We start from the raw sequence: 14,983 nt of genomic DNA, 5'->3' as shown, positions 1-14,983 counted from the left end.
CGCACTGGCCCTCACCCAGAGCCCCCTCTCCCACGCCCGCCCAGCTCAGACCCCTGCCAGATGCTGCCAAGCAAGCGTCCTCCGTTAAAGCCCCTTCAGCTACCCCTGCCCCACCAGCCCCTCCCCACGTCTCAGGGCTGGCTGGGCGCTTGCCTTTTCCACTCTGCACCCCGACTGGCCACCTTGCTCACTGGGGCAGGGAGGGAATGCTGTCTTGACTCCTTGCCAGGCCTGGCAGGGTCGGGCTGGGCTGCACTAGGTCAGGGATTGTGCTTCTGGTCATTGTGGGGCGTGGGGGAGTGGACGGCAGTGTCTTTCCAAGGTGGAGACTGTGGGTCAGTGTTTATCAGCCTGGGTGGATGTCTCCAGGGCAGGGTACCAGGCCTTTCCTCAACCTTTAGCACCTTCCGCTGCTGACTTGGAGTGAGGCTTCAGGAGGCCTCCTAGGTGTCTCTGCCGAGCTGGGGCTCCCTGAGCTGTCTGGGGAGGGAGGATGGTCTTACAGGCTGGATTGGATAGGGCACAAAGGGCTGGAGCAGCAGGATGGGCCTGGCCAGTGCCAGGGCCCTGAGGCCAGAGTGGGCCCTGTTGTAGGACGGCGGAGGCTGGGAGGCTGAATCAGCCGGCCCTGGGGGAGGAGCAGGAAAGGCTGAGGCAGGGTTCGTCCCTCGGTGTGCACGCCTCGGGGAACTTGGGCTGTTCCCTGAGTGAGATGGGCCTTCAAGGTTTAGAGCCGTGATTGGACTGCCAGATAGCAGGGGACGAGAGGGAGGCAGAGACCAGCAAGGCTGCGGCCACGCTGCTGGGCCGTGGGGTTCAGGGGCTAGGTCTTGCCTATCGGACTGGCTGTGGGCCTGTCTCCAGACCTGTGGCTGAGTGACAGGAAGTGTGAGGCGGGCTGCAGGAGCTAGGGGTCTGAGGGGCAAGGGGCGCAGCTATTCAAGTGTGAGGGGAAGGATCTGAGAGCAGGAGAGTCTCAGGCCCTAGGCCCAAGTGTGGGGTCGGCGGCCGAGAGAAGGAGGCATCCGTGAAGGGAGAAGGCAGCCCCAGAGGTGAGTCCAGAGCCGGGACAGACAGAGCCTTGGGACCGAGAGCCAGGGACAGGCCACGGCAGATGGCCGAGTGCGGAGGAGGATGAATGGCCTACAGGTTGGGGACTGAAGCCCGCCTTCTTTCAGCCCTCGAGGGAGAGCAGAGGGGAGCTCGCGGTCCTCTTTGAGGAGCTCTGCTGTAACGGGGTGTGGAGAAACGGGCGGTGGTTGGGGGCGCTTGGATGCAGTGAGGGGGCGGCGGGGCTGTGCTCTGGTGGGCTGACGGCCAGTAGGACACAGGAGTGTGGGCAAGCGGAGGGCCCAGCGAGTGCTCAGTGCCTCAGGCGGAGCTGGGGTGCAGAGCAGGCTGTGAGGGGGTAGTGTCTGTGCCCCGTGAGGCCAGGCCCTGCTCTGACAGACCTGCACTGAGAGAGCCCCAAGGGCTGGCTGTGATGAAAGCCCGGTTTGGGGACAGGGTAGGCATGGTGACCTGGGGGAGTCATTCTCTACCTTGGGGTCCTGGGGGTCCAGGCTCAACCCAGACCCCTCAACTGAAATGGAAGGAGCGGAGTCTAGTGCCGACTCCGGAGGCCCCGCTGGTGGTGGCCGTGTGACATGCTCCCTGGGCACCCCGCCCCACCTCAAGCTTTCTTGTACCCTCCCCACGGGAGCAGGTGGCCCTGGCCAGGCTCACTGACGCCCCCGCCTACCCTCGTAGATCCTGACTGCCCTGGAGAAGGATGAGCAGGCGCGGCGGCAGCGGCTCCGGAGCAAGCTAGAGCAGGTGGTGGACACGATGGCCCTGAGCAGCTGAGACACTCGGCCATCACCGCCCAGTGGGAGTTGAGCAACAGGGCCCACAGGCGCGGCCTCCGTCCGGCAGCCAGAGCTGGGAGGCCCCGGAGGCAGCCTCGCCCCAACTGTGCCTAGTGCCAGGGCGCTCGGGGCCGGGCGTGCGGTCCAGCGTCCTCCCGGCCCTCCCCCTCCTCTTCCTGCCTGGCGGGGGTCCCAGTTCTTGGTGTGGGGGACCGTGCCTGCAGCACCACCCGTGCCCAGAGCTGCTCACCACGGGGCGGGGGGAGCCCAGCTGTGACCAGGGGCTCCTGGGGAGGAGAGGGTGCCGCCAAGGACCAGCGGGTAAGGCTGGAGCCCTCCGGGAAAGGGGTAGCCGGCCTGGTCTGTCTCCTTGAGGCCGTGATGCCAAGGTCAGAAGGGCCAGGACGAGGGGCTATAGGAGGGCGCCAGCCGTTCCCGGCGTCCTGGGCAGAGTGTGAGGCGCGGGCCCCAGATGGCAGCCCTGGGCGGGGGAGGCTGAATGCCCAGGGCCCAGCCGAGGGCCGCTGAAGCCGGCCCGCCCGCCGCGTCTGGCACCCCCACGCTCGCTGCACGACCGCCACCATCCTCCGATTCACCGCGTGCTCTCCGCGGCCGCGGCCGAGGCCGGAGCGCCACGTCAACCTCGCCCAGACAGGCCCCAGCTCCCTCCTGTGGAGGGGCTGCAGAACAGTTCGCCCAGCGCCCCCATGTGACTTCCAGAAGGACTCGGTGACTCCTTTCCTGTCCTCAGGGCTGCGCCTCTGGGAGCCACTGGGGCCTGGGGCTCCGGGTCATGAGCGCACGTTCCCGTTATTTATTCCCCCACAGTACCGCTCCTGGCACCAGCCCCTGGGCGGGCTGTGCTCTCTGGCCGCGCGGGTCCTGGGAGTAGCCCCCGGCCACCCTCCTCCCTCGTCCCCCCTCTGTGTCCCCTGCTCGCCACGTCCACTTTCAGCGGCTTCCGGTCCGACATCTCTGCAGCGCGGTGGGACGTCTGGGGGACTTGTTTTGGTTGTTTCAGGGGAGCACTCTGGGTGGGCAGCCGGGGCTGTGGCAGGGCCCCCGGGAGTAGAACGCAGTGCCCAGAGGGGCCCGAGGCTGGCTCTGCCCGTCCGCCCTCAGTGAGCAAGAAAGAACACGTTTTTAATTAAAAGAACTCTGTACATATATATATATATATATGTGGCTCTAGCCTCAGTCTCCAGCCCCAGTGGGGTCCTGTATAGTTAACTGGAGGAGGAGAAATTTCACAATGTAGAATAAGGAAATTAGGGCAGTGGGAAAGCAATACCAAATGGTCGTGGAGGAAGTGGCCAGGGCTTCCCCCGGTGGCGCGCCCCCAAGGCCTCTGCCCCTCGACCTGCGGGTCATCCTGTTTTTGTTTGTTGACGTACAAAGGAGAAATCTTCTCGCTGGCCCCTCGAGAGTGTCCAGGGCGCGGGGCCATGGATTCCTGCATGACCGTGCTAGCGTTTAGTCTGACTTGATCTTTTTAAAACTGCAAGTGTTGAATACTAGAGGTTGTTAGACCCCTTTTTTTATGTTTTTTAATTAATCAGTCACTTGTGAGAACAAACAAGCGGCCCGGCCCCTTTTCAAGTTCACTTTTTCGACGGTACTCAAGATTCCCACGGACTTTAAGGGACAGCTAACTGTGGCCGGCCCTGCGCCCACGGGCTGCCTGTCTTGGGGTCCCCCCTCCTAAGCAGCGTGAGCCACACCCTGGAGATCAGATCAGGGGCCACTTCCTCCCGTGAGGGAGCTCCGTGAAGTCCGAGCGCTCCTGCTGCAGGAAGGTCTTGGCACAGGCTGGACGGGGGACCCATGGGCACCGGGCAGGGCTCGGGCCTCCTGCGGCCGTGGGTGCCCTGCTGGAGCTCAGGCCACCCCCGGCCCCAGCACAGCTCCTGTAGACTCATCCCTGGGCAGCCCAGCTGAGGCCGGTCTGGCTAGAGATCTGGCTGTCTTTTGGTAACGGCTCGCCTTGGCCTGGATTCTTGTCCCCGGGTGCACCCCTGCCTCCCCTCTGATGTCTGGCCGCGTCTGAGGGCAAGCCTCGTTCTCCCTGAAAGTCTTCCCAGGATGCCGGCTTCTATGTGAAGCCCCTGTTCTTCCAGTTCCATGAGGTCAGGTTGGGGTTCCTCGGCCCCTGTGTCCCTCCTCTTCAGAATCTAGTTCCAGCCCCTTCCTCTGCCCTCCCTGGTCCCCGCAGAGCCAAGCCCCCTGTGCCTGCCTCTGCGAGGCGACAGGTTCCAGGGCGGGGCCCTCCCCGTGCCCTTGTCACTTGGACAGTGGGCAGGCAGGGCAATGGTGGCAGAGGGAGGCCAAGCACTTTAGCAGTACCTGTTTACATGCGAGCCCGTGGAGCTGGTCTTTGGCCTGCCTCACCCCTGCAGCAGATCGTGCGCACCTGCCTTCCTGCTGGGTCGTGCAGTTAGGCCCTGCCTCCTCCTTGTCACTACTTCCCATGGCCCTCCCAATCCTGTAGCACCCTACTGGCACCTCTGCGCATCCTCCTGCCAGGGGCTCCCACCCCAAGCTCTGACACTGGCACAGGGGCCTGGCAGGAGCCTGGAACTGAAGCCCTGCTCTGAGCAACGGGGGTGGGCGCCCCTCTGCCATCCCAGGGCTTGGGGGATCCAGGCCTCAGTGGGGGCTGCAAGGGCTCCCAGCCTGTCCCAGACACTGCTGCTATTGCCTGCCCTGCTACAGGCCACTCCTCCCCACTCCCCTGCCTGGCCTTCCCCCTTCCCCACCCTGCCCCCATCCACACGGTCTCAGGAGTGCCCCTAGACAGCTCACACCTCGCTCTGGGAGCCTGGTCTCTCCATATACCTCGAGCTTGCCCTGTATTCCCTGACCCAGGGCCCGAGGAGCCGGGGCTGGGGGCTGTGGAAGAGGGACCTGGGGTACCCCAGACGGAGGGCCCCAAACCTCCCTCCCACCTTCCCTGGTTTGGCCTTGCTGAGAGTACCCCCACCCCGGTTCCCCAGTTCTGGATCTGATTTCAGGCTCACGTCGTTGGTGCTACACAAGCTAGAATAGATATATTTAGAGAGAGAGAAAGATATTTTTAAGACGAAGCCCACAATTAGCTGTCCTTTAACGCCACAGAGCCCCCACCCAAAAGAAGAGTGATCACTCGGCCAGCCCGAGCCGCCCGCCCGGAGGTCGCTCTCCCGCAGGAGCAGTGTGGCTGACGGGCGCTCGGCCCGCGGATCGTGTAAATACACGGCTATTTCCTATTTTACTGTTCTTCAGATTTAGTACTTGTAAATACACACACACATTAAAGAGAGATTAAACATTTTTGCTAAATCTCTTGGCTCTTGAGTGTTCGTTGCTGGGAGGGGTCTGGGGCAGGGCCCACAGCCCGGCAGGCGCGCCCTACACTCCAGTGCGTCTCCTGCTCGGCACCGGGCCCCTTGCCCGCCGAGCTGGGTGCTGACGGCTCCCAGTGGGGTTCATACCAGCACAGCCGCATCACCCCAGAACTGCCTGCAAGAGCAGGCTCTTGGCCACCGCCGCTTCGCCAGGCCTTGGGGGGTTGCTGCCCTGGAGCAGGAGTGCTGTGCTAGGGGTTCTGGGGACCTTGGAGGCACTCAGGAACTGTCAGCGAGACTGAAAGCCACCAAGGCCTGGAGCCCCTCAGGGACCCTACACGCTACCTGTCAGAGGTTCTTCTGGTGCTTCTCCTGGGCAGCAGGGTCAGGAACACCTGGCTCGGAGCACTGGTTCCCAGGGGGACCTTGTCTAAATGCAGATCGTGCTCCAGAGAGCCAGGAGGGGCCTGGCTGCTCCAGGGACTTCAGGCCACCTTGGACAGCGAGGGCCTGGAGCCGTGTTTACCAGACTCTCTCAGCCAGGAGCATTCTTTTTTGTTGGGAGCCCCGTAGCTGAGGAACCCAGTGGGGAATGTTGGCCTTTGCAGCACAGACATGCTCTCCCATCCCAGGAAGATCTGGGCCAGTACTTTTCTGATGAAAACGGTGTTGGTGCAGTCTCTGCTGGCGCGTGGCTCTGCCCAGCGGCCCTGTCTCGAGGCCCGTCTCCTCCAGGGCCCAATAGGGATGGCTGTTGCTGACCCAGAGGGTAGGCATGGGATCAGCGGTGGTGATCTGGGATGCGGCAGGCCTGTCTCTGGGTGGGACAGGTGGGACACGTCCCCAAAGGACATACCTGCTGATGGACCACTTGTAGCTCAGCCACTGTCCAAGCGTGGCTGGTGGATGGACTGGTTTGGACCTCTATGGGTAGGGGTTCTTATCCCCAGCACTTGGGGAGCTTGGGGGACACACAGGTGCTGCCCAAAGGCACACAGTGGGAAGTGACAGAGCCGGATCGAAATCCGGCCACAGCATATCAGGAGGGAGTTTCCCAGAGAGCCCCGGCAGCTCTCTCCACCTGCCTTCCTGCACTGTCTTTCCTTTCTGAGGGCTCTGACAGTGGTCCATAAATCATAATCAATACCTCCTGCTCCAAAATGGGCCTGTCCTGACAGCCGGGCTGCAGGCACTGAGCTCAGCGCCAGGCTCAATTACTAAAGAGAAATCAGTGTAATCACCATGAAATTGCATCGGAAACAAATTTAGCAAATGCGTCCCGTTTGGGGTGTGACGTGGCCTGTTCTCATGGCTCAGTCCCCTCCAGCTTTCCGGCACAATCATCCCTGCCTCAATTACCCTCGTTAGGCCGCCGGGGGCTCCAGCCCCACCAGCCCGAAAGTAGGCGATGGCCTCTGAGTCGCAATCAGCGCTCACTGTGCCATGATCACGCGTAATTACACAGTGAGCACGGTGCGGGGGGGTGGGGGGTGGAGGCAGGGGCCTTCTGATTGCCGCACACATTGGCTCATCCAGGGTATTAAAACCATCAGCTATTAATACCAGGGCTTGCCGGCTGCGCTGAGCAGGGCATGTCAATGGGGCTGTCTGTGGATGGCAGAGGGGTGAAGCTCTGGTTTACACTTGGCAGCCACTGGGCTAGAGAATCAGAAGCTGGAGGAGGTCAGAGTCCGCTTGGGAGGCTCCTACAGATGTCCCTGAGGGGCCTTGGCCCCATTGTGCCCCTTTGGGGCCTTCCTGGACACCCAGGAGCATATCAGATGGTGTTCCTTCATGGGGATGTGTGGCCTTTCTGAAAATGGACAGGGTGGAGCCATATGACCCGTGGCGATCATTGGATGGTCAGTGAAGTGGCTTGGGGCACTTCTAGGTTGGGCATCTAGTTGTCCTGCAGTGAGGATTCTGGAGAGCAGTACCTCTAGCCAGCCTGCATTGGGTGCAGGGCTTGAGCACAAAACAAGCTCAGTTGTGCTAGAGCCGGGCATCTGGGGAAAGTGCTGTTTCTGCAGGACAGCCCAGACTACACTGACTGTTATAAACTGGTAGCATTGCTACCCGGAGGAGGACCTGGGGACAAAGAGAGGTGAGATCAATCACTTGCCCGTGGACACGGAGCTGTCAGTGCCAGAGCCAGAAGTCAAACTCAGACTATCAACTCACTTGGGGTCTTATTAGTTAGTTTGAGAAATCAACTTTCCAGCCATCATTGCTGCTTCCAGCTGAAAATCAAATAACACAGCATATTTTTCTTCTGGGTGGCCCTCTCCATTATAAATAATTTAACCTAAACTTAACCTAACCTAAACTGGCTTGAGCAATGAAAGGGAACTGGTTGGCTCATGTAATAGAAAACTCCAAGGGTGTGTCTAGCTTCAGGCATGGCTGGATCCAGGAGCTCCATGAGGTCTTGAGGAATCTGTCTTTCTTCTTCTCTGTCATCTGTATGGGTTCATTCTCAGGCAGGCTCTTCCCAAGTGGGAGGCACCATGGCTGCCAGCAGCTGTAGACTTACCAACCTAGCAACACCTTTGGTCAGCACATGTCCAACTAGGGATTTAATTAGCCAACTTTAGCACACGTGTCTCTACTTGAACTGACCATTCTGGCCTAAAGGAAGAGGTGCTCTGATTGGCCAGACTCAGGTCCCATGCCCAGTGGGAAGAGGAGTCAGTCCCTTTGCACCTCAGGGGTTAGCAAACTGTAGAGAACTGTGCATTCGAGAAGGAGGAAGTCTCATGTAGTTTGTAGGTTCTGGCTATGCCTGTGTGCAGGACACCTGAGGGGATGGATTGTCAGAAGTGCCTAGGGCATTTCTATGATTATCCAGTCTCTTCCCAGGGGGCCCATAATTAACTGCTGACTGCCCACTTGAAATGCACTTAAAATGCCTGAGTCCTGCCTGCCCCCCAGCTTCTGCTGCCCATGTGACCTTGGTTGAGGGGGACATCTGGCCTGAGGCTGCCCATGATATCAGGGAACCCTGCCAGGTGACAGATGGGGCCAGGCCTGGGGGGGTGGGTGACAGGGAGGCAGTTACACATCTCTGGCCATGAGGGGTGATCTACCTCAAGCACACATTGGATGATAGTGCATTCTAGTCCCTAACTCAGAAGTACTTTTGAAAGAGGGCTGGAGTGGGGACTCCCAGGGCTGGGCATAGGGGTGGCCAGAGCTTCCTGGGCTGCTCCAGCCTGAGTGATGTCATCTCTCCTCCACCCCATCGACCCCCTTCCACCCAATCTTCCCCCCCCATTCACCCATACACACACCCTCTACAGGTCCATCTCTGCCCGCCCATCCTACCCACCTACCAGTCTACCCCATTGACACCACCCATCTCCATCCATCCCCTTCCAGTGGCAATCCACCCCTCCTTTCTCTACAGCTGTTCAATCATCTGTCCACAGGTCCATCACGTGAAGTTGAAGCAGGAGCTTAGAAGAGTCTGAGCCTCCAAGTGTTGATGAGGGTGTGGAGAAATGGGAACTCAGTGCTGTACTGGTGGGAATGGAAGGTGGTGCAGCCATGGTAGAGAATGTTCTGGAGCGTCCTTAAAAAGTAAAACATAAGCTACCATAGAATCCAGCGGTTCCACTTCTGGGTAGATACGCAGGTGAACTGAAAGCAGGGACTCGAAGAGGTATTTGCACACACACTCACAGCAGCATCACTCACAACAGTAAAAGGGGAAGCCGCGCAGGTGGCCATCGACATACTGTGTCATTCCTATTCTACGAGGTGCCGCGAGTTGTCAAGTGCACAGACACAGAAGATAGCACGGTGGCTGGGGGTGGGGGTGGGGGGAGGGCAGGGGGGAGCTGTTCAATGTGGGCAGAGTTTCTCTCTGGGGAGATGAGAACGTCCTGGAGACAGACGACGGGGATGGTTGCACAGCAGTGTGAATGTACTTAGTGCCACTGAACTGTACACTTAAAATGGTTACAGTAAATTTTATGTTATGTGTATTTGTCCACGTTTAAAAATAATAGAAAACAATTTAATTTATTTATTTGTCGGAGAGAGAGCGAGCACAAGCAGGGGGTGTGGCAGGCAGAGGGAGAAGCAGGCTTCCCGCTCGCTGAGCAAGGAGCCTGACGTGGGACTCAATACCAGGACTCTGGGATCATGACCTGAGCCGAAGGCAGACGCTTAACCAACTGAGCCACCCGGGTGTCCCGTTTTCTTTTTTTTTTTTAAGATTTTATTATAGAAAACAATTTTTAAAAAGAATCTGAGGTTTACTGTGTGGCTAGGAGGTCCACAGAATGTTCTGGAGCTGAACTCTGTCTTTGGGGCTTGGTGGTCCCATCTGCTCCCTCAGTGGCAGTGCTGGTGGCCTCACACCTCTGTCCTCATCTGACTGCCCTCTGGACACCTCCCCCTGGGGCTGCTCGCAGCCCCCATGGCAGAACCTCTCACCTCCCTGCAGATGTCCCGCAGCCTGCCTTACCTCCCACCTGCAGAGGCCCCGGCTCCTGCCCCGCAGCACACCACCGTCTGTGGGCAAGTCTGCCCCTCTGAGCTGGGGCTCCGCCGGCAGGCAGGCCGGGCTCGGGGGGGGGGGGAGCGGCAGCTCCAAGGCCTCTGCCCCCAGCCGCCTGGCGGAGGCACAGCGTGGGACTCTGGAGGTTAGGCCCCACGTCTCTGGGCCCTACAGGCCAGCGCTGGGACTTGGCCAGTTCCTCCAGCCCCAGCTCCACTTCCTCACTGGCAGGTGAAGCCTCTCCCAGACCAGCTTTCAAAACCTCTCTCTTCTTTGTTCATGGCCCTTTCTTTGCTTTTTTAATAGATGAAGACGGGCACCCGGGTGGCGAAGTCGGTTAAGAGTTGGTTAAGCGTCTGGACGCCTCCTGGTTTTTTTTTTTTTTAAAGATTTTATTTATTTATTTGAGAGAGAATGAGAAAGAGAGCACAAGAGTGGGGGAGGGTCAGAGGGAGAAGCAGACCCCTCGCTGAGCAGGGAGCCCGCAATGCTGGCCTCGATCCCGGGACTCCAGGACCATGACCTGAGCTGAAGGCAGTCGCTCAACCACCTGAGCCACCCAGGTGCCCTGCCTCTTGGTTTTGGCTCAGGTCATGGTCTCAGGATTATGAGACGGAGCCCCAGAGCCCTGCGTCTGGCTCTGGGCTCAGTGGGGAGCCTGCTTGGGATCTGCTCTCTCCCTCTGCCCCTGCTGCTCATGTTCCCTCTCTCTCTGAAATAAATAAATGTTAAAAAAAATACATTTTTTTCTTTATATAACCATCGTGTCATTATCACACTAACAAAATTAGTATTTGCATATTCAAATTTCCTCAATTGTCTCAAAGCTGCGTCTTCACAGATGGTTTGTTTGAATGAGGACCCCCAGGAACCCGCTTGGTTTCACATCCCCTTCAGCTCCGTCGACAGGCGCTCCATCTGTCTTAAAGCCATTTCTTGGGGAGAAGCGGGGCCTTTGAGGCAGTGTGGGTGTGGGGCAGGTGTGCCACGCTCCCTTGCCCCTTGTGGCCATAAACCGGTTCTTGATCTGGAAGCTTGATGGGTCAGGGTTGGGGTTCCAGGCCAGCAGGGCCCCTCGCTTCCCAGAGCACCTGCCAGGGGTGCACAGGGACACTGGCGTTGATCAGGAGCCCAGCCTCAGCCTGCACTCTCTTGTCATGGCCCCCAGGCGTCCCACTGCCTCAGGGGCTCCCTTCACCTTGGCTGTGTGCTCAGTCCTTCCAACTGCCTGGAATTTTTTTTTAAAGATTTCATTTATTTGAGAGAGAGAGAGAGAGAGAGAGAGACAGAGAGGAGAGCAAGCAGTAGCGGGGGGAGGGGCAGAGGGAGAAGGAGAAGCAGACTCCCCACTGAGCAGGGAGCTCTATGTGGACTCGATTCCAGGACCCTGAGATCATGATCTGAGCCAAATGTAGATGCTTAACCAACTGAGCCACACAGGCACCCCTGGAAATTTTCTTTAAATACACTCTTCCTGTTTTAACCTGAAGAAGTTATTGAAATCGAAACTTGACAGCACTATCCTAAGTGGATGACCAAGTTCGCTTGCCATAAGTAGAAGGTGACAGTAAAAGTAATACAATGAAAGTAAAAATCATATGAACTCCTAGAGTAATAGCTGCCCACAGAAAGTCCTGTCTGAGAAGCTAGTTAAGGGCAAGCCAGGCCTCCCGCAGGCAGCTCTCGGATCCTCCAGGACCGAGCCCTGCCCCAGCTCCTCGGGGAGCCTGTGAATTCTGCTTCCCAGAATCCCCTGGCTGGGGCTGGGGTAGGAGCAGGAAAGACCCTGCTTCTCCCCAGGGTGGGCGCCCCTCAGCCGGGCACCACTGGCAGCTCAGCCCCTAACCCGCAACCCCTCCAGCCAGGGGATTCTGCCTCCTGCGCCCTCCGCCTCGCCCCTTGTATGAAGTTCCCTCTCTGGCCCTGCTCCTTGTCCCGACTGATTGTTGCCTGGGAGGACGCCTCAGCTCCTCGAATGTCAGGTCTGCCCTGCCTGAAACTGTCCCATAGCACCTAGGGTGCCCGGCCCACACCGTTTAGATGCCCAGCCTTAGCAGACCTGCAGGCTGGCCCGGCGCCGGGGTGTCCCTGCTCCTGCAGTGGCTCCACTCGGTGACCTGAGAGCTTTTCCCCCTCCTTCCTCTGGCTTCCATGCTACCCCCCCCACCAGAACCCCCCCCAGGGCTCTCCCAGGGACAAGGAGCATGCCCACCCCCAGGTGCCTGCTCCTGAGTAGGATGATAGCTCCCAGGGGCCCTGGTCTCTCTGACATTACAAAGGCAGGTGTGTGGCATTCCTGTCGTTCTTTGCACATTCTCAGGGCCTGAAAGGACAGAGGGGAGAACACTCAAGCAGTGCTCAGTCCGAGGAAGAGAGCCAGAAAGGCCACTCTTCTCTTGCTGGAACAAATGACCTGAAAACAGGTTTCAAGGCACAAATTCCTCTTTAAATGATCAGTCTGCCAGAGGGGAAGAGGTCTTCCTGGCCTGGAGTCCTGGGTCTGGCACTTGGTGCCACGTGATTGGGGCAACCTCAGGTTCCTCGTCTGGGCAATGGGAGAACTCGTCCAGTTGGCCCTGCTGGGGGTCAGCAAAATTGTATCATAAGGCTTGTGTAAGAGTCACAGGGAGTGTGTTGGAGGCACACACAGGTGTGTTTTCATATCCTGTAAACCTCCTCACCCCCGAACAAAGGAATCTCACATTACGTGCGGCCGCAGTACCCACTTCCTATACGAGGCCATCAGAGGCAACGGGCATCAGGGAAGTGTCATTCCAAAGCCCCTTCAGCTGCCTCACGGGCCACAAGCAAAGTTGTGATGCACAGAGGACTCAGTTACTCCTGCCACCATGGGCAGCGTTGGAAGCTGGGAAGTCAGGAGTCAGGAAGAGAAAGCTGCTGGGGTGGGGTGAGGTGGGGGAGAAGAGTAGCATCCAGAGTCTCCACAGAGGAGCAGCTCATGTCCAAAAGCTGAGGCATTCATTGAGGACTGAGGCTGAGAAGCAGAGGTGAGTGGGAGCAGGGCTGCTACCCACACAACTCCAGAAATAATTGCATACACTGTAGTCTATGCTAATGGTGCTCATGGAGTTGTGCAGTGCACAACCTGCACAACTGCCCAAGGTGGCCCTGCATGGGCGAAGCACTTCCACTGGAGGCCGGTAGAAGAACTGACTTCTCTTCCCTAGTGTCAAGAAGCCCTATAAGCTTTGCCTTAGACCCCAGTGCCATCTTGGGGAGAAGGAAGAAAAGGGAAGAAGAGTCCTTTTGGGAAGGTGAACTGTGACCTGGATTTAACTTTTTTCCAAAAGAGACTGTATTAAAACAAAAGAGATTGTTTAAATATCACTAAATTGAGATTTAGAAGTTTAAGGTTTTGTTCCTGCTTCCCAGTAGGGTGGAAGCTTGGGAGCAAGATTAGATAAGATACAGACAATTAAGAAGCTACATTAACAAAAATACCTGAGCAGAGCTGTGTGCATTTTCAACCCTAGAGACCACGCCAGGCTGGCATGCAGAGTGGAGATGTGAGGGCTTTGCCCGTAACCTCCAGTCCTTAGTCTCGGGAAGTGCTTCACCCTCAGTGCAGTTATATCGGTGGACCTGGCCACAGCCCCCCAACTGACACATGACACCTATCAGCCAATCAGGGCATCTCCTGCCCCCTGTCAGGCTAAGCATGTCACCCGAGCAGGGACCATTTTTTACCCCCTGAAACTGTTGAAAAGAGAAAGTGCTCTTTGACATGGGCTGAGGAGGTTAACCAAGAGCAGGTTAGGGGTGGGGGGGGGCACTTCATGAGCCTGCCTAAATGTGAAGCCAGCTCAGAGGAGTGTAGAGCCCAAGAGATGATAGGCACCGGAGAGAGGCAGAGGTAGAAGAGAGAGAGATGGAGAGGGGGGATGGGGGAGGGCAGAGCACAGCGGGCAGGGAGGAGAGGGGAGGGAGAGATGGAATTCCTGATCCAGCTATGCCTGAAGACTGATCTATTCTGGCCTTTGGTGACATTAGCCAACAAATTCTTTTTTCCTGGTTTTGCTCAGATCCATCTGCTATTGCAATTTAGAGCTGTGCGGTTTGATGCGGTAGCCCCTGATCACATGGGACTACCGAGGGCTCTGAACATGGCCACAGACGGAGCAGAGGTGGGCTGTGAGTAGAGTACACACTTGCTGTGAAATACCTCACTAAAATTGCTTACATGGATTATATGTCGAAGTAATAATATCTTGGATACACAGGGTTAAGTAAAATATGTTATTAAATTTAATTTTACTTGTGCCTTTTAACTTTTTAAAATATGGCCACTAGAGAATTTTAAATTACATTTCTGCCTCACATCATAGTTCCATTGGACAGAGCGGGATTAGACTAATTTTCTAGGGATAAAAGAATATGCTTTGTGTGTGTGTGTGTGTGTGTGTGTGTGTGTGTGTGTGTGTGTGTGTGTTGTCTGTCTTAACGTCAATTGCTTCTAACGAGTTCTCTAAGGAGAATGACTTCTGCTAACCAGAGGGGTTCTTGATTTTCTGAGTGTGGTTGGATGGGTTTGGGTCTATGTATGCCGTCTATGCTAATGGTGCCCCATGGACTTGTGCGCTGCACAACCTGCACAACTGTACAAGGTGGCCCTGTGTAGGTGAAGCACATGTGAATTTGGGGTGAGAACTGGGGAAGTAAGGAAACACTCTACTTTTTGTTTTCTCAATGGCTTCAGTGAGCTGTAAGTCATATACTATACAATTCACCCATTTAGGGTGTACAATTCAATGCTTTTTTGTATATTCACCTGTTGTATGGCCATCACTGTAGTCAATTTTAGAACATTTTCATCAGCTCAGAAGAAACCCTACACCCCTTTGCGTCCATCTCCTGCTCCCTGCATTGCTCCCCAGCTTCTGGCACTACTCATCTACTGTCTGTCTCCAGAGATGTCTATTCTAGACACCTCATGTAAGTGGAATTGTGCAATATGTGGCTTTTTGTGCCTGGCTGTTTTCCCTCCACATTACATTTCCAGAATTCATCTGTGTTATAGCATGGATCTGCCCCTCGTTCCTTTTCATGGCTGAATCATATTCCATTTAGTGGATAGACCACAAACTATCCATTCCCCAGCTGATGTACACTTGGCTTGTTTCCACTCTTTGGTGTCGTATGTCATGCTGCTGTGACCCTTTGTGTACCCATTTTCGTGTGGACAGATGTTTTCATTTCTCTTGACTATATACCTAGGAGTATAGGATCACGACTGCTGAGTCAGGTGGTAACTCAGCGTCTAACTCTTTGAGGAACTGCTGGAGTGTTCT

The 14,983-nt window shown here is 56.8% G+C and overlaps 1 protein-coding gene across 3 annotated transcripts in view; it reads left to right on the top strand.

Moving 5' to 3' along the window:
* PLXNA1 (plexin A1) overlaps positions 1-5,165 on the top strand; it is a 50,997-nt gene extending 45,832 nt beyond the window's left edge. For all 3 annotated transcript variants that reach the window (XM_027584336.2, XM_027584335.2, XM_027584334.2), the window contains one exon: positions 1,750-5,165. In XM_027584336.2, the coding sequence (XP_027440137.1) occupies positions 1,750-1,845 (96 nt within the window). In that variant the 3' untranslated portion in view covers positions 1,846-5,165. The remainder of the gene's footprint in view (positions 1-1,749) is intronic.
* Positions 5,166-14,983: the final 9,818 nt, after the last annotated feature.

The sequence above is a fragment of the Zalophus californianus genome, chromosome 1, assembly GCF_009762305.2.
Source record: "Zalophus californianus isolate mZalCal1 chromosome 1, mZalCal1.pri.v2, whole genome shotgun sequence".
NCBI classification, from domain to species: Eukaryota; Metazoa; Chordata; class Mammalia; order Carnivora; family Otariidae; genus Zalophus; species Zalophus californianus.
The sequence above is the reverse complement of the archived record's forward strand: the minus strand, read 5'-3'. Positions and strand labels throughout refer to the sequence as shown.